The sequence below is a fragment of the Pollachius pollachius genome (genome assembly GCF_949987615.1).
Source record: "Pollachius pollachius genome assembly, chromosome: 15".
Classification (NCBI taxonomy): domain Eukaryota; kingdom Metazoa; phylum Chordata; class Actinopteri; order Gadiformes; family Gadidae; genus Pollachius; species Pollachius pollachius.
The window spans coordinates 5,736,727-5,761,891 of record NC_136948.1 but is presented as its reverse complement, the minus strand read 5'-3'; the positions used below and the strand labels follow the sequence as shown (position 1 = coordinate 5,761,891).

At 53.6% G+C, this 25,165-nt stretch overlaps 3 protein-coding genes across 11 annotated transcripts in view; 2 read left to right on the top strand and 1 right to left on the bottom strand.

The window, feature by feature from the left end:
* numb (NUMB endocytic adaptor protein) overlaps nt 1–3,480 on the top strand; it is a 35,675-nt gene extending 32,195 nt beyond the window's left edge. For 4 of the 7 annotated variants that reach the window (XM_079752488.1, XM_079752492.1, XM_079752490.1 and 1 more), the window contains 3 exons: nt 352–522; nt 784–888; nt 1,869–3,480. In XM_079752488.1, coding sequence (XP_079608614.1) covers nt 352–522; nt 784–888; nt 1,869–2,602 — 1,010 coding nt within the window. In that variant the 3' untranslated portion in view covers nt 2,603–3,480. The remainder of the gene's footprint in view (nt 1–351; nt 523–783; nt 889–1,868) is intronic. The other 3 variants (XM_079752491.1, XM_079752489.1, XM_079752493.1) reach the window with 2 other exon arrangements.
* A 990-nt stretch (nt 3,481–4,470) lies between these two features.
* On the top strand, nt 4,471–12,123 carry exd2 (exonuclease 3'-5' domain containing 2). 3 transcript variants are annotated; one of them, XM_079752030.1, is made up of 10 exons: nt 4,471–4,523; nt 4,781–4,895; nt 5,083–5,580; nt 5,687–5,943; nt 6,752–6,878; nt 7,303–7,658; nt 8,085–8,191; nt 8,544–8,679; nt 9,252–9,629; nt 10,801–12,123. In XM_079752030.1, the coding sequence occupies exons 3-10, from the start codon at nt 5,224–5,226 to the stop codon at nt 11,018–11,020; spliced, it is 1,938 nt and encodes a 645-aa protein (XP_079608156.1). In that variant the 5' UTR covers nt 4,471–4,523; nt 4,781–4,895; nt 5,083–5,223; the 3' UTR covers nt 11,021–12,123. The 3 variants fall into 3 exon arrangements, with proteins under 3 accessions (XP_079608156.1, XP_079608157.1, XP_079608155.1); XM_079752031.1 differs by having other exon boundaries at nt 5,030–5,580; XM_079752029.1 differs by having other exon boundaries at nt 4,781–5,580.
* A 3,334-nt stretch (nt 12,124–15,457) lies between these two features.
* On the bottom strand, nt 15,458–23,410 carry LOC307086889 (BRD4-interacting chromatin-remodeling complex-associated protein; the record flags this gene model as incomplete). The annotated part of the gene is made up of 12 exons (XM_079752235.1): nt 15,458–16,182; nt 16,648–16,750; nt 16,894–16,988; nt 17,304–17,452; nt 18,635–18,780; nt 18,996–19,141; nt 19,259–19,904; nt 20,229–20,429; nt 20,577–22,100; nt 22,586–22,651; nt 22,832–22,874; nt 23,370–23,410. The coding sequence occupies 12 exons, from the start codon at nt 23,408–23,410 to the stop codon at nt 15,458–15,460; spliced, it is 3,885 nt and encodes a 1,294-aa protein (XP_079608361.1).
* Between the last annotated feature and the right edge of the window lie 1,755 nt (nt 23,411–25,165).

Genomic DNA, 25,165 nt, shown 5'->3' with positions numbered 1-25,165 from the left:
GTTGTTGTGTTTAGGCTTGTTGTTGAGATTAGTGTTATTGGGTTTGGTGTGGTTGTTGAATAATGTGTTGCTGTCTCCATAGCCCTGTTGTCTGGTGTTGTGTAACGTTGTGTTGCTGTCCCCATAGCCCTGTTGTCTGGTGTTGTGTAACGTTGTGTAATGTTGTGTTGCTGTCCCCATAGCCCTGTTGTCTGGTGTTGTGTGTATCGTTGTGTAACGTTGTGTTGCTGTCCCCATAGCCCTGTTGTCTGGTGTTGTGTAACGTTGTGTAATGTTGTGTTGCTGTCCCCATAGCCCTGTTGTCTGGTGTTGTGTGTATCGTTGTGTAACGTTGTGTTGCTGTCCCCATAGCCCTGTTGTCTGGTGTTCCCTCCCCAGTGGTGGAGGTGGAGGGCGAGGCCGACAGCATCAGCTCCCTCTGCAGTCAGATAACCACCGCCTTCAGCGGGGGGCCGGGGGACCCCTTCGCCTCCGCCCCCATGCCCAAGCCCACCTCCTCCCCACAGTCGCCGGTCGCTCCAGGTCAGCTCCCCCCCTCGCGCTCTCACTGGGCATTGGTTCGATCAGAAGCCGCTTCTGACTCAACGATCTCATCCGTCACGTTGGCTCACTCATAACTCTCCATTTTACATTCATTTATTTGTTAACATTTGCATCCACCGCCTAACAAACCCCGTTCGCTCACAGCATGTGTTCGCGGCGCGCGCCTGCATGTGTCGCGGCGCGCGCCTAGCCTAGCCTAGCATGCCCGGCTCTAGCGTCTTGTCTCTCTCTGTGCTGTAGTGAACGGCTCGTCGCCTGCTTACCCCCCAGCCCTGCCCCCTCCGCTGCCCGCCCGGGACACTAACCCCTGGGCTAGGCTCCCAGCGGGCCCCCATTCGGCCCCAGGTAAGCACCACAGTCCCCCCCCCACAACCACCACCACCCTGGAGCTCACCGGAGGTCCGGTCCTCGTGTTTGTCCGGCCTGAGAAATGTGCATGATGCGTTTGGTGCTCGGCCTGCCTTTCCATGAGTGCTTGCTATGTCTGGCTATGGTCTCTTAGCTTACATGCTAGAAGCTATGCTATGTCTGGCTTTGGTCTCTGAATAGCTTTTAGCATGTAAGCCATGTCTGTCTATGGTCTCTTACCATATATTTTAGCATGTAAGCTATGTTTGGCTAACCTCTCCTAGCTTATATTCATGCAGTTAAGCTATATTGAAGTCTTAGCATAGCTTTTAGAATGTATGCTATGTCACAGCTGTGGCGTCTTGGCATAGCTTCTAGCATGAGAGCATCTCTTTCCAGTATGATTCTCTCCACCTTTACCGCAGATATTATGTTAAGTACGAGGGTGATATGACGGCAGGCTGGCAGCTAGGCTGTCGAACGGCTCTGGGTTCGATCCCAAATGTCCGCTTTCCGCCCCTTTGAGCAGGACCCTAACACTTTTACAAAATAAGAGCGTTCGAGAACTCTGAAGCGCGACAGACAAAGACTTTGCTACTACTCGCGAACGAGCAAGAAACAAAGCCGAGTTGTTTTGACGGAGAGCCGCTCCCCGGGCCCCTTCCTATGCCTCCATCCTGCCGGTGCATCATCCATACGTCGTGACCTCATCCCATGCACTCCTCCTTCATGAGGAGATTTACTGCACTGTTTACCGAAAGGGCCCGCCTTGGTTCATTCCAGGGGCCGTCGTGCTAGGGGGAAAGTTGGTGCCGTGTTGACTCAGGGTTTCTCCACACGTGTTAGATTCATACAGCGTGTAGGCAATGTCTGAATAGGATTGGTATTGGGCACCCTGGTACCTCCATTGGTACTGCTCCTCACTGCTGTTCTGTTCTCCCCGCCCCTCCTGGTGCCTTCTTTCCCCCCCCGAACAGGAGGTGACTGGTCCACGGCAGCGGCGGCGGCGGCGGTGGCCCTTGGGGGCCCCGGCTCCTCCCCCGCCCTGCCCTCCCACCGCCGCACCCCCTCGGAGGCGGACCGCTGGCTGGAGGAGGTCACCAAGTCCGTCCGGGTGCCCCCGCCCATGGGCTTCCTGCCCCCCCCCGTGCCCATGCTGCCCCCCCGCCAGCCGGCCTACCCGGCCCAGCCGGCGGGCGCCTACCCGGCGTCCAACGGGCTGGCGTTCGGCCCGCCCAGTGTGCCCGTGGTGGGCGTCACCCCGTCCCAGATGGTGGCCAACGTGTTCGGGCCCCCGCCCCCCTCCATCGCCCCCCACCCCCAGATGATGCCGCAGCAGTTCCCCGCGCCCCGCTACGACCACGGCCACGCCCACCCCCACGCGCTGGCCGCCGCCCACTACAGCAAGCCCCTCCTCCTGCCCCCCGCCCTCAGCCCCGCCCCCCTGCTGCAGCCCTCGTCCAATGGCAGCGCGGCGTTCAACGGCGGCGGCGTGGCGGGGGAGAACTGGGCCACTGCCGCCGCCTCCCATCAGCTCCCCTCCCTGGCCCCGCCCTCCCCCGCCCTGGCCCCGCCCCCTTCCACCGGGCAGGTGGACGCCTTCGAGGCCCAGTGGGCGGCGCTGGAGGGGCGGTCCCGTCAGCACGCCTCCCCCTCCCCCACCAACCCCTTCTCCAGCGAGCTGCACCAGACCTTCGAGATCCAGCTCTGAAGACCCTCCCCTCTCTCTCCCCCCTCTCCCCTTAGAGGGGGGCGGGGGTTAGGGAGATCTGAAGCCCCTCCTCTCGACCCCTTCTCCCGGGGGGAGGGGGTTAGGGAGCACCCCTACAGCAGTGGGGGAAGGAAAGACTTGAGGAGGAAGATATATAAAACTGTAGAGGCTGATGTGGCGGCTGGAGAGGAGGGGGAGGCGTCTTCTGAAGCAGAGGGGAGGGGTGAGGAGACGTGTGTGTGTGTGTGTGTGTGTGTGTGTGTGTGTGTGTGTGTGTGTGTGTGTGTGTGTGTGTGGGGGGGGGGAGACGGACGGGGCGTGAGGTTCCACCTCTAGTGGTTGGCCCCGCCCACCCCAGCATCTCATTACCATTGCCTGTATCTGTTTTTGTTGTTATGACAGCATGATCGTTGTCATCATCCTTCGCCCCTGCAACGTGGTGGGAGACCCCGAAAGCTGACCCCCAACCCCCCCCCCCCCCCCTCGCCCCCTCACTGGCCTTCGGACCACCGACAGCACTGAGAGACCCCCAGCTTCCAGACAGGAGGTCTTAACCCTCGATGACTTCACAATCAGAAGGAACTCAAGAGCGACCGAATGCCAAAATCTTTATTTTTATGCATCGAGTATATTTTAAATAGCTATGAAATCTAAAACGGAGAAGTTGTAAGTTATCTTTGCCAAAGGCACAGGCTAGCTAAAAGGTGTGTGTGTGTGTGTGTGTGTGTGTGTGTGTGTGTGTGTGTGTGTGTGTGTGTGTGTGTGTGTGTGTGTGTGTGTGTGTGTGTGTGTGTGTGTGTGTGTGTGTGTGTGTGTGTAAAAGAAGTGACCCTATATATATATATTACGCATAAATATATATCTATAAAGAATCTATACTGAACACACCGCCGGTGGCAGTGGTAGTTTTCCATGTTCTGTAGAGAGGTTGTGTGAAGGGACTGCTGCTTTTACTCGTTTATTTAACGATTTTTATTTTTTAAAACGAAAAGCATTGCCGTCAAAGGTATCCTGTGATTGGATGCCCAGGATCGCATTGTAAATAAAGGGGCGTCATTGCAGCAACAATCAGTTTGGACCCGACAATGGCTGTGGCGCCCCCTGCTGGTGACTCCTCCACTGGCGTCCTCTTTTCAAACTATCATTTATTTTAATTTTAAATAGTTTAGTACTCGCCATAGTACTTAACATTTGATTTTTCCTCATGATCTTCCTTTTATTTGTGTTAACATTCTATATTTTCTCGATATTTCCATTATTTTTTTTTATTTTGCACAAGCACTAAGAATAGATAAAGGACCTCATAGGTGGCTGTGATCCGCAGTAAGCGACGTGGCGACGGGATTTTTTGTACTTCTGCACAAGCTACGGCCGAACGGTTAGACCGTGGTGTCACCTCAACACGGTCTGCTCTCAATCTGGTTCATCTCTCAATGTCTTATTTTCCCTCGTTAAACGCTAGATTCTTTTTTTTCTTTTGTTTTTTATCAAGCCTGTGAATATGATTTTATTCTGATTTTATTTGATTTTGTAAATCATGAATTTATTCCACTTTTCAGAAACATTGAAGCTAAAGGAATGAATAAATCTATGGTGGTAGAGGAAAAAGGCTTCCTGTGTGTGTCTTCTTTTGGCTCTGTGTATTAATCTACATTAACTGTCACAAGAAGCAGTTAAAATCCTTTGGCTGCATAATCCAACGTTCCTGAAGTCCGCCGCATTACCCACCGGGGAGACGGAGAGGTGGGAGAGCGTTCGTTTCCTTCCTCGACACCGTCCGTCCAATGGGCGTCGCTACGCTGAACGGCCCCGCCCCCTGGCCGCTGTCACTATATAATATGACCGGAAGTGCTTTATCACAACTGCAAAAGAAACGAGCGTGGATGTACCCGGCTCTGGCCTCTTTATTTGTCCTACACAGGTAACCGTTTGAACGTTTTACCAAGTCCATACTTAATAATTACACAGTGAAGCCAATGCCAGATAAGGACACAGAAACGCACGTTTTGATGAGATAGTTGTAGGAGAGCGTTAGCATGTCTCACATTCTGACCTGTCTGTCGTCGATATGATAAACAAATCAACGATATGATAAGCAAGCGTGTGCGACATGAAACGATTGAAACGTTTGATTTGCAGTCTGTCGCTCTGTTCATGACTGCCCGTCTACATCTGCAGCTGACTGACGTACAGGTGTTTGCAGTCATCATTAGCCACATGGCTAGCAGTGGATCAGACCACCTCACTTCTTCTGTTGACCAACTAGTCCCGAGTCCACACGTCTAACCGCGTCGTGAGTATCGATTATAGCTGCAACGTGTTGACGTAAATCAATAAAGATCGCCAATTAGATAACCTGATTGGTATCTGAACGCCTACGACTTGGCATGGCCGGCTTGTCACTTTGAACGTTTGGTTTATAAATAGTTTTCCAGGGCAATGCTGAGTCGGAAAGTATAACGGAGGAGATTGATTTCCAGGGGTCCCCGGTGACAAAGGGCAACGCCGATACCTCTATCCAGCGAAGAAGCCGGGCGACGCACGTTGAACTCTGCCCCACGGACGGCATGTTTTGATTCCCAGTCCAGAATCCTCTACCCGTCCTACTACCCCACTCGAAGATGTCTCCACGCGGGTCCATCTCGACCGTCATAACGACGGTTCTCGGGGTGACTCTAAGCGGGTTGCTGATATGGCGCGTTTACCGGAGACAGAGGAAGCGACTGCCTTGCAGTCACAAGGCAGTCGATTCCCCCGTGGTGGAGGAGGCCTCTCCGCCTGTCTCAGTGGAGTCTCCAGGCACGGCGGTTTCTTCTCCTCCTCCTCCTCCTCCCTCCACCCCAGCGCTACCGTCTCCAGAGCAGCTGCTGAGGGTGGCGCCTGTGGTAGTGGGCTCTGAGGACGAATGGGAGCGCGCCTGGCCCGCCCTAAGAAAGGACCTCGCCGTCTTCCCCGTGTTGGGGTTGGACTGTGAATGGGTAAAGAAGCGCGGCGTAAGAACAGTTTTGCATGACCGTTTAGATCAGCGCATGTTGTTGTTGTGGCAGGCCCTCCTCACCCCCTCAGCTGCCCCCCCCCGTCCAGGTGTCGGTGAAGGGTCGGACCTCCATGGTGTCTCTTCTCCAGATGGCCTCCTACTCGGGCCGCTGTGTGCTGATCCGGATGCTCTCCCTCCGCGGTGGGGGGGCGCGGTCCATCCCCCTCAGCCTGATGGAGGTCCTGCGAGACCCCCACGTCTTGAAGGTCGGGGTGGGCTGCTACGAAGACGCCAAGCGGCTGATCCGAGACCACGGCCTGGCGGTGGGGTGCACGGTGGACCTGCGGTACCTGGTCCTCAGAAGGTGGGTTAGACCCCGCCCCCTTCATGGGGTTAGGCCCCGCCCCCGTGGGCAGGCCTCATTAGTGACCCACTGTAGCGGGATTAACTTTGGAGGTGAGGATAGTGTTGTGGTTACGCTGGTGCACTCCCAGCTGAAAGCCCCCCCCCATGTCCACAGGCTCAGCTGCAGGCCCTAGACCAAGATGCCCCCTAAAAGACTGATTATGGTCCCATGTTCACGCAACGCAAGGAGGTTACGGACCCCTTACGTCCTTGCGGACCCTCCTTGCGGCCACCGCAAGGACCTGACGGGCGCCTCCCAAAAAATGTTAACCCTCCGTCGAGGCGACTCAGCAGCAAGGGCTGTGATTGGTCCCCTTACTAAAACCTGATGCAGAACCATAAAGGGTCACGACTGCGTCGAAGCGTCTGCATGGTCGTTGCGTGAAAGTGGGACCATAATCAGCCCTTAACCCCTACCTGCTCCTTAATGAATCTCCAGTTCTCTGCAAGTTGCAGAGAGTAGAAGTGCTAAATTAAACCGTAAACTAAAACAACCTGAATTCGAGAACCCCTTTACCTCCTAGTCTTGGATTGATTTTTATGTTTATTATCGAAATCCGGCAGACACAGTTGAGTTGCTTTTCACAGTTATGATTCTGATCTCAAAGAGTAATGGGCAGGTCCTTTTTTTATTCCTATTGAAGGCTCATTGAAGGAGATATCAATAATCCATTTTTTGCTAAAAAATCAGGTGTCTCCTTTTTCTGGAGGGTTCTGAAGGGGTCTCCGTGTTCTAAAGGGTGTCGTCGTCCCCCCCCCCCCTCCAGGAAGGTGCTACTGAACAACGGCATGAGTCTGAAGTCTCTTGCGGCCGACCTGCTCGGCGTCTCTCTGGACAAATCTCTGGCGCTGCGCTGCAGCGACTGGGAGGCCCAGAAGCTGACCGCCGAACAGGTGACCTCTCATTCCCTTCCTCCTTCTCCTCTCTCCTTCTGCTCTCTCCTTCTCTTCCTCCTTCTCCTTTTTAAGGTAACTACAGCTAACTCCATGTTGTTCATCACAATTATGCACAAGAAGTACATTCAATAGTGTGTGAGTCAGAAAATGCAATGTAATTCAATTCTTTCCTATATGTAGTGAGCTGTTTTGTGTCTGTATATTTTTAAATGTATTGAATTTTATCATTAAAAAAATATATAGATGTCAGTTGACTGGTACAACTGGCTTATTGCCATGTTTATTCTTTATTTTAACTGAACAATCTCCTCCCTGGTCATATCCCTCCCCCCGGTCATGTGACCTCCCTCCCCCCGGTCATGTGACCTCCCTTCCCCCGGTCATGTGACCTCTCCCCCCCCCACTGGGCACCTGACTGCAGGTGCGCTACGCGGCGTGCGACGCCCAGGTCTCCGTCGCTCTGTTCTTCCACCTGCTGGGTCTGGGCGGAGACTCTAGCCCCTCCCCCCGCTCCTCCTCTAGCCCCGCCTACTTCTCCACCAGCACCGCCCCCTACGCCCAGCTGGCCGCCCAGTGCCAGGGGCTGGTGGACGTCCCGTTCCGGGAGGGGCGGGGGGCCGCGGAGGAGGACGAGAACACCCCGTTCAGGGGGGGCGGCGGCGGCGACCGGAGGCCGAGGAGGCTGGCCTTCGAGAGCCCGGAGGCTGGAGACCAGCAAGTCCCAGACCCCCGGCGCAACCAGAAGAGGAAGCCCCTGGGCGTGGGCTACTTCGCCAGGTGAGGAGAGGGGTGGACCACTACTGGGGGTGGGGGGGGCTACTACTGGGTGAAGTAGTACCCCCCCCCCCCCCCAGCGGTACATCAGCGGTGATGTACCGCTGATGTTATTTAAGTTAGGACCCGTTCAGGCTTGAACCCCATTTTAAATCGGACCCTGCAGAGACACTGGTTAGTACAGAAGAGCATTATGGCCACCTGTGCATTTGTTTTGGCTCCTGAGAATAAGGTCTGATTTGTGGCCCTGATCCTCTTCTGTTGTTTATATGTTACCCTCTTGAACTCGATTCCGAAATGACCTTTCCCATGTTCTCAGTAACGACCCCCTCTAGTCTACTAAGTATTAACGGGTTAATTAAGTTTCCCGTCCAGCTCCTAATTGGCTGACCAACGTCTGCTCCCATTGGTGTCTGGTGTTCCCAACAGGAAGTCTCCTCTCTATGACAACTGCTTCCTGTACGCCCCCGACGGAGAGCCACTCTGCACCTGCGACAAGAAGAAGGCCAAGTGGTACCTGGACAAGGGCCTGGGAGGTACCCGACCACTAGTTACTATAACTAGTACTATTACTAGTCCTGCTGAGGAGGGAGGGTACTGCAGGATACTGTAGTACTAGTACTCAAGTATCCTGCCCCATAGCTAGTACCAGTACTACAGTATCCTGCCCCATAGCTAGTACTACAGTATCCTGCCCCATAGCTAGTACTACAGTATCCTGCCCCATAGCTGGTACTACAGTATCCTGCCCCATAGCTAGTACTACAGTATCCTGCCCCATAGCCAGTACTACAGTATCCTGCCCCATAGCCAGTACCAGTACTACAGTATCCTGCCCCATAGCCAGTACCAGTACCACAGTATCCTGCTGTGACCCTGTGTTCCCAGTCCTGGAGTCCCAGGACCCCTTCGTGGTGCGGCTGCTGTTCGAGCCAGCGGGCCGGCCGGAGTCTAAGCAGGACTACTACCTGACGGCCAAGGAGAACCTGTGTGTGGTCTGTGGCAAGGAGGACTCTTACATCAGGTGCGCCGGGCTCTGGGTTTAACGTGGGGGGGGGGGGGGGTCTGTGGTAGAAACCCAATGACCGGGAGCTAGACCTGAAACACCGGCTCAGATTGGCTGCTGAACTGACAATGTTCAAATGTTGACGTCTGTTATTTGGATCGACAACCCTGAAAACTAGATTTTCTTCTGATTACCTTTTCCGAAAAAGAAGGTAAAAAAAAAAAAAAAAAAAGGTTTACTCCACAAAAATGAAAACCGCATTTGCCAATGAGCAGCCAGAGGGCTGAACGATAAATCGTTTTTTTGTGATTTGTTAATCTTACCGACTGGAGATCAGCGATACGATTCGTATTTATTTTTCTTTTACAATTCAATAGTTAAAGATGTTATGATATAAATGCATGCATAAATTAAATTTGCCTACTAAATCCCAATTAGATGATTTCCCCAAATCGTTCAGCCCTCCTCTTACTTTTTCAAAAGAAAAGTTGTTTTTTTTTTCCACACAAATACAAACCCCCACTTGAGCCGCCATACTTGTAGTCCACCGTCCACGCTCCCCCTGCTCATCCCGTCCGCTCCGCCCTCAGGAAGAACATCGTCCCCCACGAGTACCGGCGCCACTTCCCCGCCGAGCTGAAGGACCACAACTCCCACGACATCCTGCTGCTGTGCACGGCGTGCCACGCCGCCTCCAACGTCCACGACGGCTCCCTGAAGCAGCTGCTGGCCGAGGAGCACGGCGCCCCCCAGGGGTGCGAGGAGGGGGTGCGCGTCCTGGAGGACTCGGACCGGCGCCGCGTGCGCTCGGCCGCCCGGGCGCTGCTCACGGCCGGCGACGCCCTGCCGCAGCGGCGGCGCTCCGAGCTGCAGGGGCTGATCCAGGACTTCCTGGAGCCGGACGGACGCACGGACGGCGGGGAGCTGACCTCCGAAGACCTGCAGTACGCGGCCGAGCTGGAGACCAGGTGAGGAGGGGCGGGGCTTCAGGGAGAGGGGCGGGGCTTCAGGGAGACGGGCGGGGCTTTCCAGTTGATCAGGGAGGGGGCGGGGCTTCTGGGAAAGGGGTGTGGCTTTCCAGATGAGGAGGGGGATGGGGCAGGTCTTCAGGGAGAGGGGCGGGGCTTTCCAAGTGAGTGGGTAGGGGGCGGGTCTTCAGGGAGATGGGCGGGACTTTCCAGGTGAGGAAGGGAAGGGGTTGAGCTTCAGGGAGATGGGCGGGACTTCAGGGAGAGGGGCAGGGCTTTCCAAGTGAGTGGGTAGGGGGCGGGTCTTCAGGGGGAATGGCGGGACTTTCCAGGTGATGCAGGCAGGGGGGGGGGCTTTAATGTTGGATTTAGTCCCAAAGACAATAGTACCATCGTTGTGTAACTGTTATGAGCATTATACTATGCAATGTTGTGTATGAAATCCGCCACACACCGTAGCGTTATACTTAAGGTTTCCGGGAAAGTCAAACTGTCACTTGAACGCAAGAGTCACGGTGATTAAATGGCATCGATTAATGTTTTTGCGATCATATAAGACAAATGACCATGTTTAAAACAAAATAAAAGTGGTTTTGGGTTCAATGGCTCTTTAAGACCTGCAAGACGGCAAATGCGGGTAGAGAGTAAACTGGTACCGACATGACGAGGTTAATGATAATATCATTAATCACCGCTGTCTGCTAGCACCAAACAAAACGCCCTTCTGTCGGCCGTCAGCAAGTGCAGCTGTAGACTCCAATATAGGGCTGATCGATTATGGAAAAATCATAATTAAGATTATTTTTGGCAATATTGAAATCACGATTATTCTATTGTGTGTGTGTGTGTGTGAAAACAAGATGCTTTTACTCAGCGTTTCTCTCCAAAATAAAACTTTGTAACTCAGAACTTTGAAATTTGCCATTTAAAAAAAATGCACAAAATGTTCAAATAGAAAATGTAAAAAAAAAAATACTGTACAAAAGTGTATCCAGCTGTTCATTCTTGCAATGTCTATAGAACATTTAATAAATAAAATAAAATCGTTTCAACGCTTAGTTTGGAGATCGTTTGACCCAAGAATCAAAATCGTGACTAAAAATTAGATAAATCGCACAGCCCCTAAAACCGTGTTTTTCTGCCCCCACCCACCACCACCTCCCCGCCGCAGGATCTTCAACGCGTCCTACGTGCCCCACGGGCTGAAGGTGGTGCGGGCGCAGGCGGGCGGCGGCGGCCTGCGCGGCCTGATGGAGCTGGAGCGGCGCTGGCGCCAGCACTTCCTGTCCTCCATGCGGCCGCGCCACCTGCCCCCGCTCTGGGCCGTCGACCACAACCACAGGAAGCTACGCCACAAGTACGGCGAGGACCTGCCCGTCCTGCCCCACTGAGGACCCCCCCCCCCCCTCCCTCGTTGCTCATGGCAACCGGAACGCAGGAACGCTGACCGGAACCGGGCGGTTTGTGGGAACTTTGCCAAACACCGTGTTCAATAAGGGGATTCCCCCACCCCCCCCCATGTTGCTCATGGGCACCGCGGCAGCAACCGGCACGAAGGAACGCTGACCGGAACCGGGCGGTTTGTGGGACCGTGGCCAAAAGCTATGTTCAGTACAGAGACCCCCCCCCCCCCCCCTCCCCCTCGAAGGCCGAACGCTGGACTACAGAACCTGAATGTGCCAGAGCTCGTTTCTGATTGGCCCGGGGGCGACCCGGTCCGGTGCCAAAGGCAACCCGTTGGATGAGGTGTACAGTGGGCGGAGCTTGGTGCGCACATGCTCAGTCCACAGCTGACGGCTGTCCCTTTGCTCCCCTGCCCACCCCCCCCCCCATGAAGGCCAGCAGCCTTCATCTACGGATCTATTGAACCGATTGATACACTTGATTCATTTAAAAAAAAATAATCTGTTGATCTACATATTTATTTACATACTCCTCCTCCACAGATAAGGGAACATAATCAACTATATAACCCGGCAACACTCATCCTCATTGGACGGATGACTTAACAATATCAGCTCTCATTGGACGGATGTAATGAGGCTCTTTTTCATTGGATAGATTAAACGACAACAGGGGTCCCCAAGGCACCAATCAAGAGCATCTCACTCCCCTGACGGTCACTTCATCGGGGGACCTCTCTCTGGTTGGTCCTTGGGGCCCCTGAGAGTGGGGGCCCCTGGAGAAGGTCCAGGTGGACCCTCTCCTACCACGCCCCCTCTCTGTTCCCAGGCTCCCCCTGAAGGCTCGGATATTTCCCCGGCCCCTGTACCCAGGGGCCCCTAAACCTCCGAGCACCACCGAGGGACCGGGTTCAATACCCCGCCTCCGCCACGGTCTAGATAGTCTGCTTATTATGTTTTTGTTTTTTATTATGGGACGGGGTGAAGAGACGTGGGACGTCAGAAGTGTGCACCATGGAGTTTATTTTAAAAGAGATGAAATGTTTGACTCAACATTTTAAAAAAATAAATAAAGATTTCTTTGTATTCTACGTCCCAGTTTTTCTCTAGATCTCTTCTGTCGTGTCTCCATTGATTGAGACCTTTTTATAACATCCCACAGCAGAACATAAAGGGGTGATGTTATGCCACCAGGTGTGAGTGTGATTGCCGTCACAAGCCGTTAGAAAATCTGCCCTTCCCTGTGCCTTAGTGTCATCACAAGGGGGCGTGTCCACCTAGATGTATGCTGGGTGGATCAGTACCAGCCTACACGGTGGACTGTACCAAATGTTGCTCAACTATCATCATACATTCTAGATTGACAAGCCCACTTGTGATGCCACTAAAACACAGGAAGAGATGGAGTTTCAAACTGCTTGTAATGGCTAATTACAGCCAATTAGTAATGGCTAATTGCTAATCACTCACACCTAGTGGCATATCACACCTTTAAAATGTCTGTACCGGGCTCAACCAGCAAAGGATTTAATGTTATAAATCTGTTATGTTGTCAAAGGGCGTATTCACAACAGGAAAGTCCTTAGTTCGATAGATACAATGAAAGGCACTGAAATATATTCTAAATTTATTTTAAAAAACATGTTTAAATGTACAGACGATGTGCATCAAATATTCCATGGAGATCATCTCTGTTCTGCTGAATTCCTTGAATCTTCTGTTCGTTATTTGAAGGAAAAAATGCAACTGACAATGTTTCCCATTTAATGTTTTTATTTCTTACAAAATCACAGTTTAATAAATAGTCTGTAAAAAATGAGTAAAAAAGTGGTTTTAATATTTAATATATGAATCATTCGTTACTTTCAGGTCAAAGCAGTCTTTAGTTGAATTTTTTTCTTACAATCTAGTTTTGCTGAATTAAGGCCTCTTGATTTTGGCAATGGAACAATACGTCAGTCGAATGGTTTGTATCTGGAGTTGAATTGGTGAGATTGCCTCCCTCGGTTCACAGTTCAGTCACAAATAAAAACAAACCTCAAAATAGCACTACGCGCTGATTAAGTCCTGGACGACGTTCGCCCGAAATATCACATGCTGATCACATACCGACAAACGGCCACTTCTCTAAAGTAGAAATTACATCAGTTAGAATGGTGATGCATTTTCTGCGACTTCGTAAATTAAAGGAAAAGGTTCAATATCGAATGTTTCGATAGATTGTTAGGTTTGTAAGTATGTGTTTTCATTCTATTAATTGTCCCATCTCCTTCGAAGTAAGTGTTACCGTTGACGACGGCGTTGTAATGCGTGTTCTGAATGACATTGCTGTCTAGTGACCTCGTTACGTCGTCACTCCTTAGCCACGCCCCCACACCGTAGCCACGCCCCTCCCACCCACAACCCTAACCTTACTGCATATTATTGAGCAACTTTGATCATCCCAGCTTTAGAAAAGAAAAAATACAAGTAGTTTAAGGACAGAGGGACATGGTAAGGAATGAGAAGGCCTTTTGTCACGCCCCTAAATCACTCACATGAAGGGGGAAGTTTGGTTCAAATGTTTCACATTTCATAAACCATGCGGTAGAATAATGTTATCGCAGTATTTAAAACATTAATCTTAATCTCTAAAGACATAGTCGACTTAAGTAAGGCATATTCTGAACACTACATTTAACCTTAAAGTTGTCTCCAAAGAGCAAGAATTTGACACTCTTACTTCATAATACATCACATTTAGATTTAGATTTGACGAGTTAGCGAATGGAAAGATTCATTCCATTTTCTGAGAACCTTTTGCTCAAATTTCATAATAGGGTTTGGCACTTTTTAAGGAAATCATCTTTCTATGACTAAGGGATTAACATTTCCCTTGGACAGGATCCATCTTATTACACAGGAGAGAACAAACAGATTGTCAATGTCATGTAAAACATTGCAAAACATCGCTTCGAAATACAACAAAGCATAGTGGGCAACTGCTGCAAATAAATAATATTAAATATAATGTTAAATTGTGATATTGTCTTAATTACGGTCGTTCTTTTGGTCAAAGGCTGTATGTTGCAGTCAAAGTATTGTCATACATCGGAAATGAATATTAAAACTACCAAAGTGACTGCATAACCTTGCTTGGTTTCTCGACTTCCCAACTGACTGCTGGTCTTACTGGTGTGGTGACGTGTTCTGTGACCCCTGAACCCAGGGTACTGCCTAAGAGACACAGTATTTGACCTTTACTGAAATACATGGGCACCAAATGATAGAAACCCCACAAACGCAAAGTTCCCTTGTGTTTGTCACGTGACGATTTCCCTTCATTTGTTAAGCGCCGTCTGCTCTCCCCACCCCGACCCTGCCCCCCCACTCCCCTTTATTGCTTGCGTGATAAAACGTAATGCTACTTTCTTGGTCTTTCTCAAAACACGGACATCGAACTACAACTATCTCTCGTCTGGCCTGTCTCTCGTCCGTCGGTCGGCAGCGAGGGAGGGCGAGGAAGGGACAATGCTGACATTTGCTGGTGATTTTAGAAAGAAGCTCACGTATTCTTTGGGGTTCACTCCATGAAGACAAAATGGAGCCTGCTGAATTCAAGATCAGCTGTGGCCACCGGGGGGGGGGGGGGGGGGTTACAAAATCACGGGCAAACTCGACCACCTCAATTCACACCCTAAGTTCAGGCACGCAAGTCAAAGATAAGTAAATATATAAATATTTCAGGTACACACACACGCACGCACGCACGCACGCACGCATGCACACACACATTAACCTACTGCATTTCTCCGTCTTCCTCGCCACAACTCGGTTTTTAAAACACGCTTGGCACGGATTATCAAAATAAACACCCTGGAAGCTTGGCACTATGCAAAGTAAAGTTCACATTTTAAAGGAATCTTTAAAAAACTAGTGAATCGTTTGTCTACGCCACGCGTGTCGGTTCTGCTCGCTAATATTTAAATACTATATGCTGATGACGGCGGCCTGCAGTGAACCTCTGGATGAAGTTATGAACTACCACTGGAACTGTAGAGCTGTTCAAGTAGAACTTTGTTTCCACAAACATGTACACCAAAATGAAGTATCTAACATCTATTTACCGTAGATAGTGCTGTCGTCTGCGTTGCATCTGGGTCCCACTGTCTCTCTAGACCCCGCCCATACAGAGACCACCCACTGTGCGTCACGATCGGGCAACACAGAGCGTAATCTCGTCAATCTCGTCTGGCTCTGGCCGCTCTGTTCCAGGGCGCCGACGCCGCGTCGGTCCGCCCCTGTAAAGGGAGGCACGCCTCTCTTTAGTACAGTGGGGCCCTTGTTCACGAGAGACCCCCACGATGGAGACCTCCACGGTGGAGACCCCCACGATGACATGGGCCTGCTGGTGGAGGTCATCCCGCCACACCCGACCCGGTCAGGCTACCTCACTGGTTTCCCATCCAGGATGCCGGTGAGGGCCTGGTCCAGGGCGGGGCCCAGCGGTGCCCTGGACTGGGCCCCGCTGGGCCCCTGAAGACGCTGGAGCTCCAGGATGCTGTCGATGGCGCTCTGGAGATGTTCAGTCAACACGTTGTCCTCCTGGCGCGGCGAGGTCGCAGGGCTGGCCCTTAGCTCCGCCCACAGAGGCACCTCCGGCCTATAGCGTTTCACGCATGGGTTGACATCACGAGGCGGCGAGACGGGCCGCGGCTCTGTGACGGCGATCGGACCCGCGGGCTTCAGCTCGGGCTCGGGGGCGGTCCGGGGTTCAGCGGCCTCACTGACGGGCGGGGGCGGCCCGGCGGCTTTAAGGGGCGGAGCTCCGTTGGATATCCCCTTGCCGTTCAGAGGCCGTGGAGGCGTGGCCTCTCCTGGCGCCTCCTTGTCCCGCCCCCTCATAGAGTCGCCGCCGCCATTGGTCAGCAGGCCGGCGTGGTTCCGTTTGCGCGCCGGGTCGCAGGCGGAGTGGCGGACCACCTTCCGGGACCCGGACTCGTGCTTGATGGTGAGCCGGAGACCCCCCCTGGAGCTGGAGCGGTAGGTCTTCAGACCGGGGGGGCGATCCGACAGGCGGGGCCAGGTGGGCGGGGGGGACGGGCTGGGGAGCGGGCCGGAGGGGCCGCACGGCGAGGAGGCCGGACCGGTCAGGGCTGCCATGAAGGACTCTGGAACAGAAGCAACAGCTGGTGTCAGGCGGAGGGTCATCAGCCTCGCCTTATGACTCCACCCTCTGTCAGACGGCTAAAGGCAGACATATCAAGACGTGTCAAGACGGTTTCACGTGTACCCTTAAAGGGCTCATGTCATGCCACCAGGTGAGGGTGTGATTAGCTGGTACAAGCCGTTTGAAAATCATTCCTTCCCTGTGCCATAGTGACATCACAAGTGGGCGTGTCCACCTAGATGTATGACGGATAGATGAGCAACGTTTGCTACAGTCCACTGGGTAGGCTGGTAGACTGATCTATCCAGAGTATATCCAGGTGGCCCACTTGTGATGTCACTTTGGCACAGGGAAGGAATGATTTTCAAGCGGCTTGTACCAGCTAATCACACCCACACCTGGTGGCATGACATGAACCCTTCCCCCTGGGGCTGGTTCTCCAGGGTCTGGTTCCCGGGGTCCTCACCTGGGTCTCTGCGGGCGCGCCGCCGGTCCTCCCCCAGAGCGAAGCGCTCGGCCTGCAGGAAGAGCCGCTCTAGCATCACCATCTCCGCCGAGGGGCTGTCCTGCTGTGGGACCCCCAGAGGGGGGGCAGAGAGTGAGCTCACACTAGGGGAGTGGAGACCGATGCCCCATGGGAGGAGGCCACTTGGTTCAAATGGTCACTGTTTGTCGTTTATCTTACAGAATTGAAGAGGCAGCGCTGTCTCACCTGAGCCTCAGCCACCAGCAGCTGTCGGTATTTGTTGACCATGTCTTTGGTTCGCTTCAGAAGAAACCCGGACACAGAGTCAAACTCCTGGTCCACTAGAGAGAGAGAGAGAGAGAGAGAGAGAGAGACTTCATTACACTGGGGTCACCAAGTGGAACAAAGTCTGAGGCAGCGTTATCTGCTGCTTTCAAAGATGCCAATTTTGTCTCGGCAATTTCCAGTCTGCTAGCTCAGTCCCAAAATCAACCAATCTGGGTCTGACTTTTTCAGTAATTAAAGTAATCAGAGGTCTAAGGTGCAGCCAATGCTGCCTGTATGACATTTATAAAACAGGAGGCAGGGTTCTAATGACTTCCACGTGTCAATAAAGAAGTCAGAATCCCTGGAGGAGACCCAACGACCCTGCTGACCCAGGTGGAAGTGGTCCCGGGGGGGTAGGGGGCCGGCACAGGCGTGGTAGGGGAGCAGGCGGCCCACGGCCTCCCCCAGCGTGGTGAAGGACGCGTGGGTGTAGGGGGTCTGGATCGCCGCCTGGTCCCGGAGCTGCTGGTTCTGGAACCTGGGGAACAGGGAGGGAGGAGTTACCACTGGGAAGCCGGAGAACTGGGAGGGAGGAGTTACCACGGAAACCATGGGAACGGGGAGGGAGGAGTTCACCGGGAACAGGGAGGGAGGAGTTACCACTGGGAACCAGGAGAACTGGGAGGGAGGAGTTACCATGGAAACCATGGGAACGGGGAGGGAGGAGTTCACCGGGAACAGGGAGGAAGGAGTTACCACTGGGAACCAGGAGAACTGGGAGGGAGGAGTTACCACGGAAACCATGGGAACGGGGAGGGAGGGGTTAACCGGTAACCTGGGGAACAGGGAGGGTGGAGTTACACAGGGAGGGAGGAGGTACTACTGGGAACCCGGGGAACTGGGAATGAGGAGTTACCATGGAAACCATGGGAACGGGGAGGGAGGAGTTACTGCAGGGGGAGGGAGGAGTTACTACAGGGCTTCGAGTAGTACCCTCTGCCCCCCTCACACAAACACCTGATTGGCACAGCCCATGTTGCCTCCATCTTCAGGCAGTGGGTTTGGTAAATTCTGCTGGGAGTGCTTTTGCTGTGTCTGACAATCTCAGAACAGGAAAGAAAGGCCCATGATTGGCCAGGTGCCGACGGTGATGGTAATGAGAGGAGGCGTGATGGTGCTGAAACCGATCTTTTGCAACAGCCCTCCCGTTCCCAGTGCTGCTGGATGTCAATCACTTTTATGGAGCCCGAGGGATGTTGTGTGGCGTGGAGCCAGGGGAGTCACAGTGCTGTGTGGCTCTACCCAAACAAGGATCAAACACTCATTAACACTAACCATTCGCCAGACTCACTGGGCAAAGACCAGACCACAACTGCTACCCCATTTTTACTCATTTATCAGACACTTGAATTCAACGAGTCCATACTGAGCAGGTAGGCTGAGGGCATCTTGCTCAAGGATGACTACCTCCCCTAGGCTGAGGATACGGGGGGAACAAAACAAGAACCTTTCCTTTGAGAGTAAGAAACGCCCAGAAACGATCCTGCCCCCGAGGCCCCCATAAACCCCCCTCCCTCTGGTAACCCACTCACTGAAAATAAACTAAATGACATTCTCTTCCAGGTTCAAACGGTAATGTCTACTCTGCGGTAGTAATCTGTTGTAAATTGTGCTGCTGTGGTATTGTGTAATACCTGCACTGCCAGGCATGGCCGCGTACCTGAGCCGTCGCATTGCAGGGGTGGGTCTGTCCTCCATCACCTGCTCCACATGTTCTGCCAGCTGGCCCGAGAAGGTCGACAGCCCAGGGGACATCAATGGGGGAGAGCCTAGGTCCATCTTGTAGTCAGACAGATACGACGTATTCTGGTAAGTAAACAAATGTGTTGAGATGGTTGGTCTCAGTTAAAAGTAGGAAGCAAATTTGAGCAATAACAAACTCTGTAGATTTAGTTATTTGAAATCTTTGGTTAAGTTTGTTGTGGACTTTTGGCTACTTTTATCACGTATTTAATAAAACAATGATAGATCTAATGATCTATTGAAGGATTTGGCTTCCATCGTCCGTCTAAATGCCTCACCTGATCCACAGGCTGAAGGGAAGGTTCCTGAAGGACCTCAAGGTGATCCAGGGGCCCGAGGCTCCCCAGGGCCTGGGTTATTAGAGACGGCGGGGGGACATCAAGGGAAAACTCTGGACCCTCTAAGACCAAGGCAGCTGCTGGCTCTGAGCAGGGGACACCAGCGAGAAGGTGCAATGAACATGAGGTATGGACAGACTAGAAGTTGAACTGGGAGAAACCGATTGGGTGATGTTCAAGTAACAGGAAGTGATGTAACCTACTGCTTATTGAGTGCTGTTGGACCGCTGGTTCTTCTGCCCCGCTGGAGAGGCTGGCGGGCGTGACCGGGGTGTCATGCTGCTGGTACTGGGGGTGATGGTGGTGCTGGGACAGGTTGAAGACCTGGTCCTGGTCCGGGACCACCAACCCGGGGTGGGCGTGAGGCACTGAGGCCTGGGTTTGGATGTTGGACACAAAGGCTTCTAAGACATGGACCTGGGGTTGGATTTCAGACTGGGTTGGAGGAACTGAGTCAAAGTTCTGCATCAGAGGAAGGGAGGCCTGCAGAACCGGGGGCCGGATTAGGGGCTGAGGCTGGTGACCTGGTACTGGTGCCGCGGGAGTCTCTGGTTGAGATGGAGCCCCCTGGTTGATTGGTGAGAAGCTGGCTGATGCTGTGCTTGGTGTCTCCTGTACAGGACGGGACGAACAGTGTTCAAGTGCTTCCTCAGAGTCAGGCGGGAGGGGGGAGGCCTCCACACATTGGTCCACGAGTGCAGCAAGGGTGTCAGCCTGGGCCATGGAGGACTGTATCTGGGACAGAGCCTCTCTCTCATTGTCTGGAGTAGAATCAAGGGAATCCATCGGCCCGACTGGTAGAGCTCCCATCAGGAGCTCAGAAGGTATGATGGCAGAACTAAGTGCTTGCTGCAGAGGAGACATAGTCATGCAAATAGAGGGGTAGTGGGTTAACAGGTGGCGTATCTTGGTTTCAATTTCCCCCTTCCACACCATCTGAGTCCCATCCTTGTCCATATAAGAGCCATCTTTGGAATGTGACCTTTGTTCACATATGATGCATGTATGAGATGACATGATGTTACTTAATAGAATAGGAAGATGACCCCATGGGTCAATGACTCGTTACATTACCCAATACACCCATCAGCGATGACATCTATCAACCAAAAAATCCAGCCCTACATCATCCAACCCGTGCATCACCCAGCACATCTCACGGTGACCTCTGACCTGTTGGAGTTGCATCAAGGCCTGGTTGGTAACCATGGAGTGGTCCAGCTCCTCCACCTCGTGGCTCATGTCTGTTTGGGGTTTGGGGAGCTGGGAGACCGGGTCTGGGACCAGAGGGGGTCCCGCTGGGGCCTGGAGAACAGTGACCACCGGGGGAGAGGGGGGCTTGACGGAGACGTGATGGACGACTGGTCGGAAGGCCTTCAAGGACACAAAGAGAAAGACGTGATCCTATCACCCAAGTTTGGTGAATTCAATATTAAGGTATATTTACATTATTAGGCCTCCTTCCCTTCAATCTGAAGGTTCATCTTAACCTCCACACCCATGTGACGAGAGGGAACCTACCTGGGATAGTTGGTGGAAGTTTTCTTCTGGATGGACCCTCTCTTCAGGAAGCGTGCGGTCGGCCAGAACCACGACCGAGGCCTGCTGGAGGTTCAGCTGTCCTTCGGGGCCCCCGGCCTGTATGCTCGGGACCGGGGCCGCGAAGGGAATGCCATGCACCAGCTGAGAGCCGTTCAGGATGGAGATGGAGGTCAGGTCAGGGGGCAGCACCCCGGAGCTGTTGATCAACGTGATGTGGTTCCCCAGGGCAGAGTTGTGGACCAAAGTGGCCCGCTGGCCCTGCCCCCCTGGGTTGTAGGCCCCGGCGAGGTGCGCTGGCATCTGGAAGACGGTAGGGGGCGCTGACTGGAGCTGCAGAGACCCAGAGAGCACGGTGGCCTGGCGGAGGGAGAGCTGCCCGCTAGGGCTGGTGAAGACGGGGCCGAAGTTGAGCTGCCGGTGGGGAAGCGTGAGGATGTGGGGCCGGTCCACGCCGTGGACCGAGGACCCCTGGTGGCTGGAGGTCAGAATGGGTCCCGCCGCGCCGGCCGGCTGGGCGATGGTGACGGGACACTGGCCCGGGAGGAGGAACTGGTTCGGGCCTTGGAAGAGTCCCTGGGGCTGGAGCACGAAGGAGCCACCCTGGTTGACCAGCTGCAGACTGAGGGGCTTGCTGAGGTGCTGGTTGTGCTGCTGCTGCTGTGAAGGCGGAGGCTTCGACCCCGCCTGGGACAGCAAGATATTAGGCGAGGGAGTCCCAGGGACAAAGGTGAGACCCTGTTGGGATTTTTGCCCCGACGGCTTGGGACTGATCTGAACCAATCGGGGCTGGATGCTGACGGGCAGTTTGGGCTGGATGTGGAGAGGGGCTCTATGCAGGAGGATGCCAGGGGAAGAGGCGGTGGTGGCCGCCCTCAGGCCCGGGCCCGTCAGGTGACGGCCGGTCAGGCTGGGCATGGCCTTGTGGATGACCATGCCGGAGGCCTGGGCCGGGCTGAGGGAGAAGGAGCTCTCCGGGGGCGGGGTGGGGAACACGCTCCCAGGCAGGAGGCCCATGAGCTGGGGAGGACCGGTCGGCCTCAGGGAGGGACAGCCGGGTCCCACCGCCAGCAGGGAGGGATGGGGGGGCTCCACGGCCGCCTGGGTGTCCCTGGGCAGGGTGTGAGGCTTGGGGAGGAACGGTGGGGCCAGCGGCGGGAGCAGGAGAGGGGCGGGGGCGTACAGGGACAGGCCGTCTCCGGGGTGTACCAGGTCGGCCTCCAGGGCCAGGGTCTGCTCTGTGATGTCCGCCTCCTGGAGACTCTGCTGCAGAATGTCACAAGCCATCCCCTCCTGCACCTCCTCCTCCTCCTCCTCCTCTCCTCCTCGGCCCACATCCTCGTCCTCATCTTCTGGGGTTTGGTGGTCTCCCACCTCCTGCTGCACCTCCTCCCGGGACCCCTCTGGGGAGGAGAGCAGAGCCTCCTCCAGGAAGGAGAGGTCCACGCAGCCCGAAGGAGGCGTGTCTGAGGAGTCCCTGTCATCTCCCAGCAAGGAGACAGGGCTCTGGGGAAGGAGGAGGAGGAGGTGGGACGGGTTCACATCATCTAATTGCTAATTGGCATGGTTTAGCCGTTGCCTGCACAGATGCTGCCGGTGAATCGCTCTCTAAGGGTGTGCCTGTGTGTCTGAGCCCATATGTGCCTGTGTGCGCAATGTACTCCTGTGTGTTCCCCCATGTGAGCTCCCCTATGTGACTGCCTGTGTGTGTGTGTGCTTCTGTGTATGCAGTGTACCCATGTGCTTGTACCAGGGTGTGTCTGTGTTAGTGTGTATGCGTTGTGTAACTTGTGTGTGTTTCTGGGTGGATGCAGTGTGCCTGTGTGTGCGATTGTGTTTGTGCATGCAGTGTACCCCTGTGTGTGTGTGTGTGTGTGTGTGTGCGTGTGTGTGTGTGTGTGTGTGTGTGTGTGTGTGTGTGTGTGTGTGTGTGTGTGTGTGTGTGTGTGTGTGTGTGTGTGTGTGTGCGTGTGTGTGTGTGCTCAACTCACCGGGGGGTCTGCAAAGAGGGAGGGCTCCCCGGAAGACGAGGAGATGAGCAGGTCCTCAGACTGCAGCTGGAGAGAGAGCAGCGTTTAAGGGAAGGTCCCCAAATACACAAAAACAGGGTGTGTGTGAGTCTGTCCCCAAATACAACAATACTTCCATGCTGTGTCTAGTGCTATGATAGAGAGTGGGCGTTTATTAAAGCGCTACCTTTGTCTATTAATAAAACGATAGCGGTACGGTTCTCTCACCTCATTGGTCCCATGGAGGAAGTCGTTCAGGGCCTGTGGGTCACTGGGAAGGACAGAAGCAGAACGGGTCAGACAGATTGACGGACAGAAGCCCACCGGGTTAGGAGGACAGACAGACAAAAGAAGACCCGTTCAGATGGACGGACGGACAGACAGAACCAGACCAGGTCAGAGAGACGGACAGACGGGTGGATCGATGAATATAAAGATGAATGGATGACCCGAGTTAGATATGTTTAACAGAAATGTAATGTACATTAAATTAAGATACAAAGAAATTGCCCCTCTGTTGTACGAGTTGCTGTGTCCACAGTCCCAGCGAGACACAGAACATAGACTCCAGGATATTTATGATACAGGTCCCGGTGTCCTCCAGGGTGGACCTCACTCGTCACTGCTGATCCTGGGGTCGCCGGTTCAAGCCCCCGCTGTGACGTAGAGTGTGGCGCCCGAGAACTGACGTGACATCCACAGCAATGGATGGGGACGATTTCAGAAGAACCCGGAACATCCCGGAACAGCCTCGACCCAGACTCACCACAAGACGTCAAGCAGGCATGTCCCATCTTCATCGTCCATGTCAACTGAAACGCACACGACACAAGCATGTGTTAATTTATTACTATTTACTGTTGGGTTCACAGATGGCCCAGTATTAGGCAACCTACGAAGAATTCAGCTGCATGTCTTTAAGGAGGGATCGAACCCAGGACCTTTCCGCTGGGAGTCAGACAGATCTCTACCTTCCCCCTTCTTATAGTAGGACATGTTGGTACACCAGGGGCAGAAACTCACGCAAACATCTCAACTTATTCCAATGAGGAACATGGACATTAGAACGATGTCAGGCCTTTACATAGCAATTAGCACATAGCAATTAATTTAAGTGAATTCATCACAATCCTTCTAAAATACATCAAATATCCATTATGAGGTTTTGTTTTGATCTTTTTCTGAACCCACTTCATGTGTTGTAGGAGACCCCATGCAGAGCGGTGGAGCTGCGTTCTCGCTGCGGTGTCATGGGAAGCTCTGGCTGCGTATCACAGCGGCTAGGTGACGGCTCTCCGGGTCCAGACGTCTCCGCCGGGGCATCGCGGCGATCTTGCGGCGTGGGAGGGCGGAGGTGATGGAGGAGGAGTCAACTACGACCGGGCTCAGCACCTGTGATCTACAGGGTCGTCTGAGGTCGTCAGAAACACAGTTCAGTTACACAGAAATCCGTAAAATCAATATATTATTTCAGATTGGGGGGAAGGGGGGCGTAATAATAATAAACTTAATCCGAGAACTTTCTATCACGTTTTCCGATGACTGACCCAATCGTTATCAATGATGACGTTAATAACGGATTTTATTGAATATTTCAATGAAACTACAGTTTGGGGAGGACGGAACACAGACAGACCTGGAGGCATGTCTGCTGGCCGCAGCTGTCCAGATGCCTCCACCACCACGAGCAACATCAGGTCGAGGTAAACACTCAAAACCCCCGACGCATGAAACCAGCCAATTAGAATAACACACTCCGTCTCGCTGGGTTTCCAGGGGAGCTCCGTGGGAAGGGAAGGAAAGCCTTCCTCACCGCTGCCCCTGTCATTTGTTTTGTTTCACAGCTCGAGTCGACCGCATTAAGGTACCGCATCGCCCGTCGGAAGATGCGGTCAGACCCTCGTCCAAACCCGCGGCAGCACATGCACATTGTTTCTCCGTCACGGCGCTCGGTACACACACACACACACACACACACACACACACACACACACACACACACACACAAACACACACACACACACACACACACACACACACACACACACGCGCGCAGAGGGTCTAAATATAGTCCATCCGTTAGGGGAACGTGTGTTCATCTAAAAATAATGTCCCGAGCGATGCCTGAGAGGAGGGGGGGTGCTGGTGGTGGTCCTCCTTGTTTTGAGGAGAGCTAGAGGGAGAGGGGGGACCACGGCCACTGATGCCCGCTGTAAGCCCGAACGCAATAACAAAAGACGCCGGGGTAAATGTCCCCGTCCTGCGCCCGCAGACCCACGCGTCGCGTCGCGCGTCGCCTCAAAGCCGCTCCGCGAATCCGACAACAAAACAACTCACCGCTCCGTCTTTGTGGTTTATTGTGCTGTCAAGCGGCCCTCTGCGCCATCGATTCTCACTCACTGGTCCTTTCACATGCTAAGAGGAGGAGGCGGGGTAGGGTGAGGAGAGGGGGGTGAGGGTGGGGTGGGGTGGGAGGGTGTGAGAAACAGACTGGGCGCCGAGCGCAACACAAAGGTGGATATAGTGAGGAGCAATGTGCACAGCTGCTGTCGCGATACCACA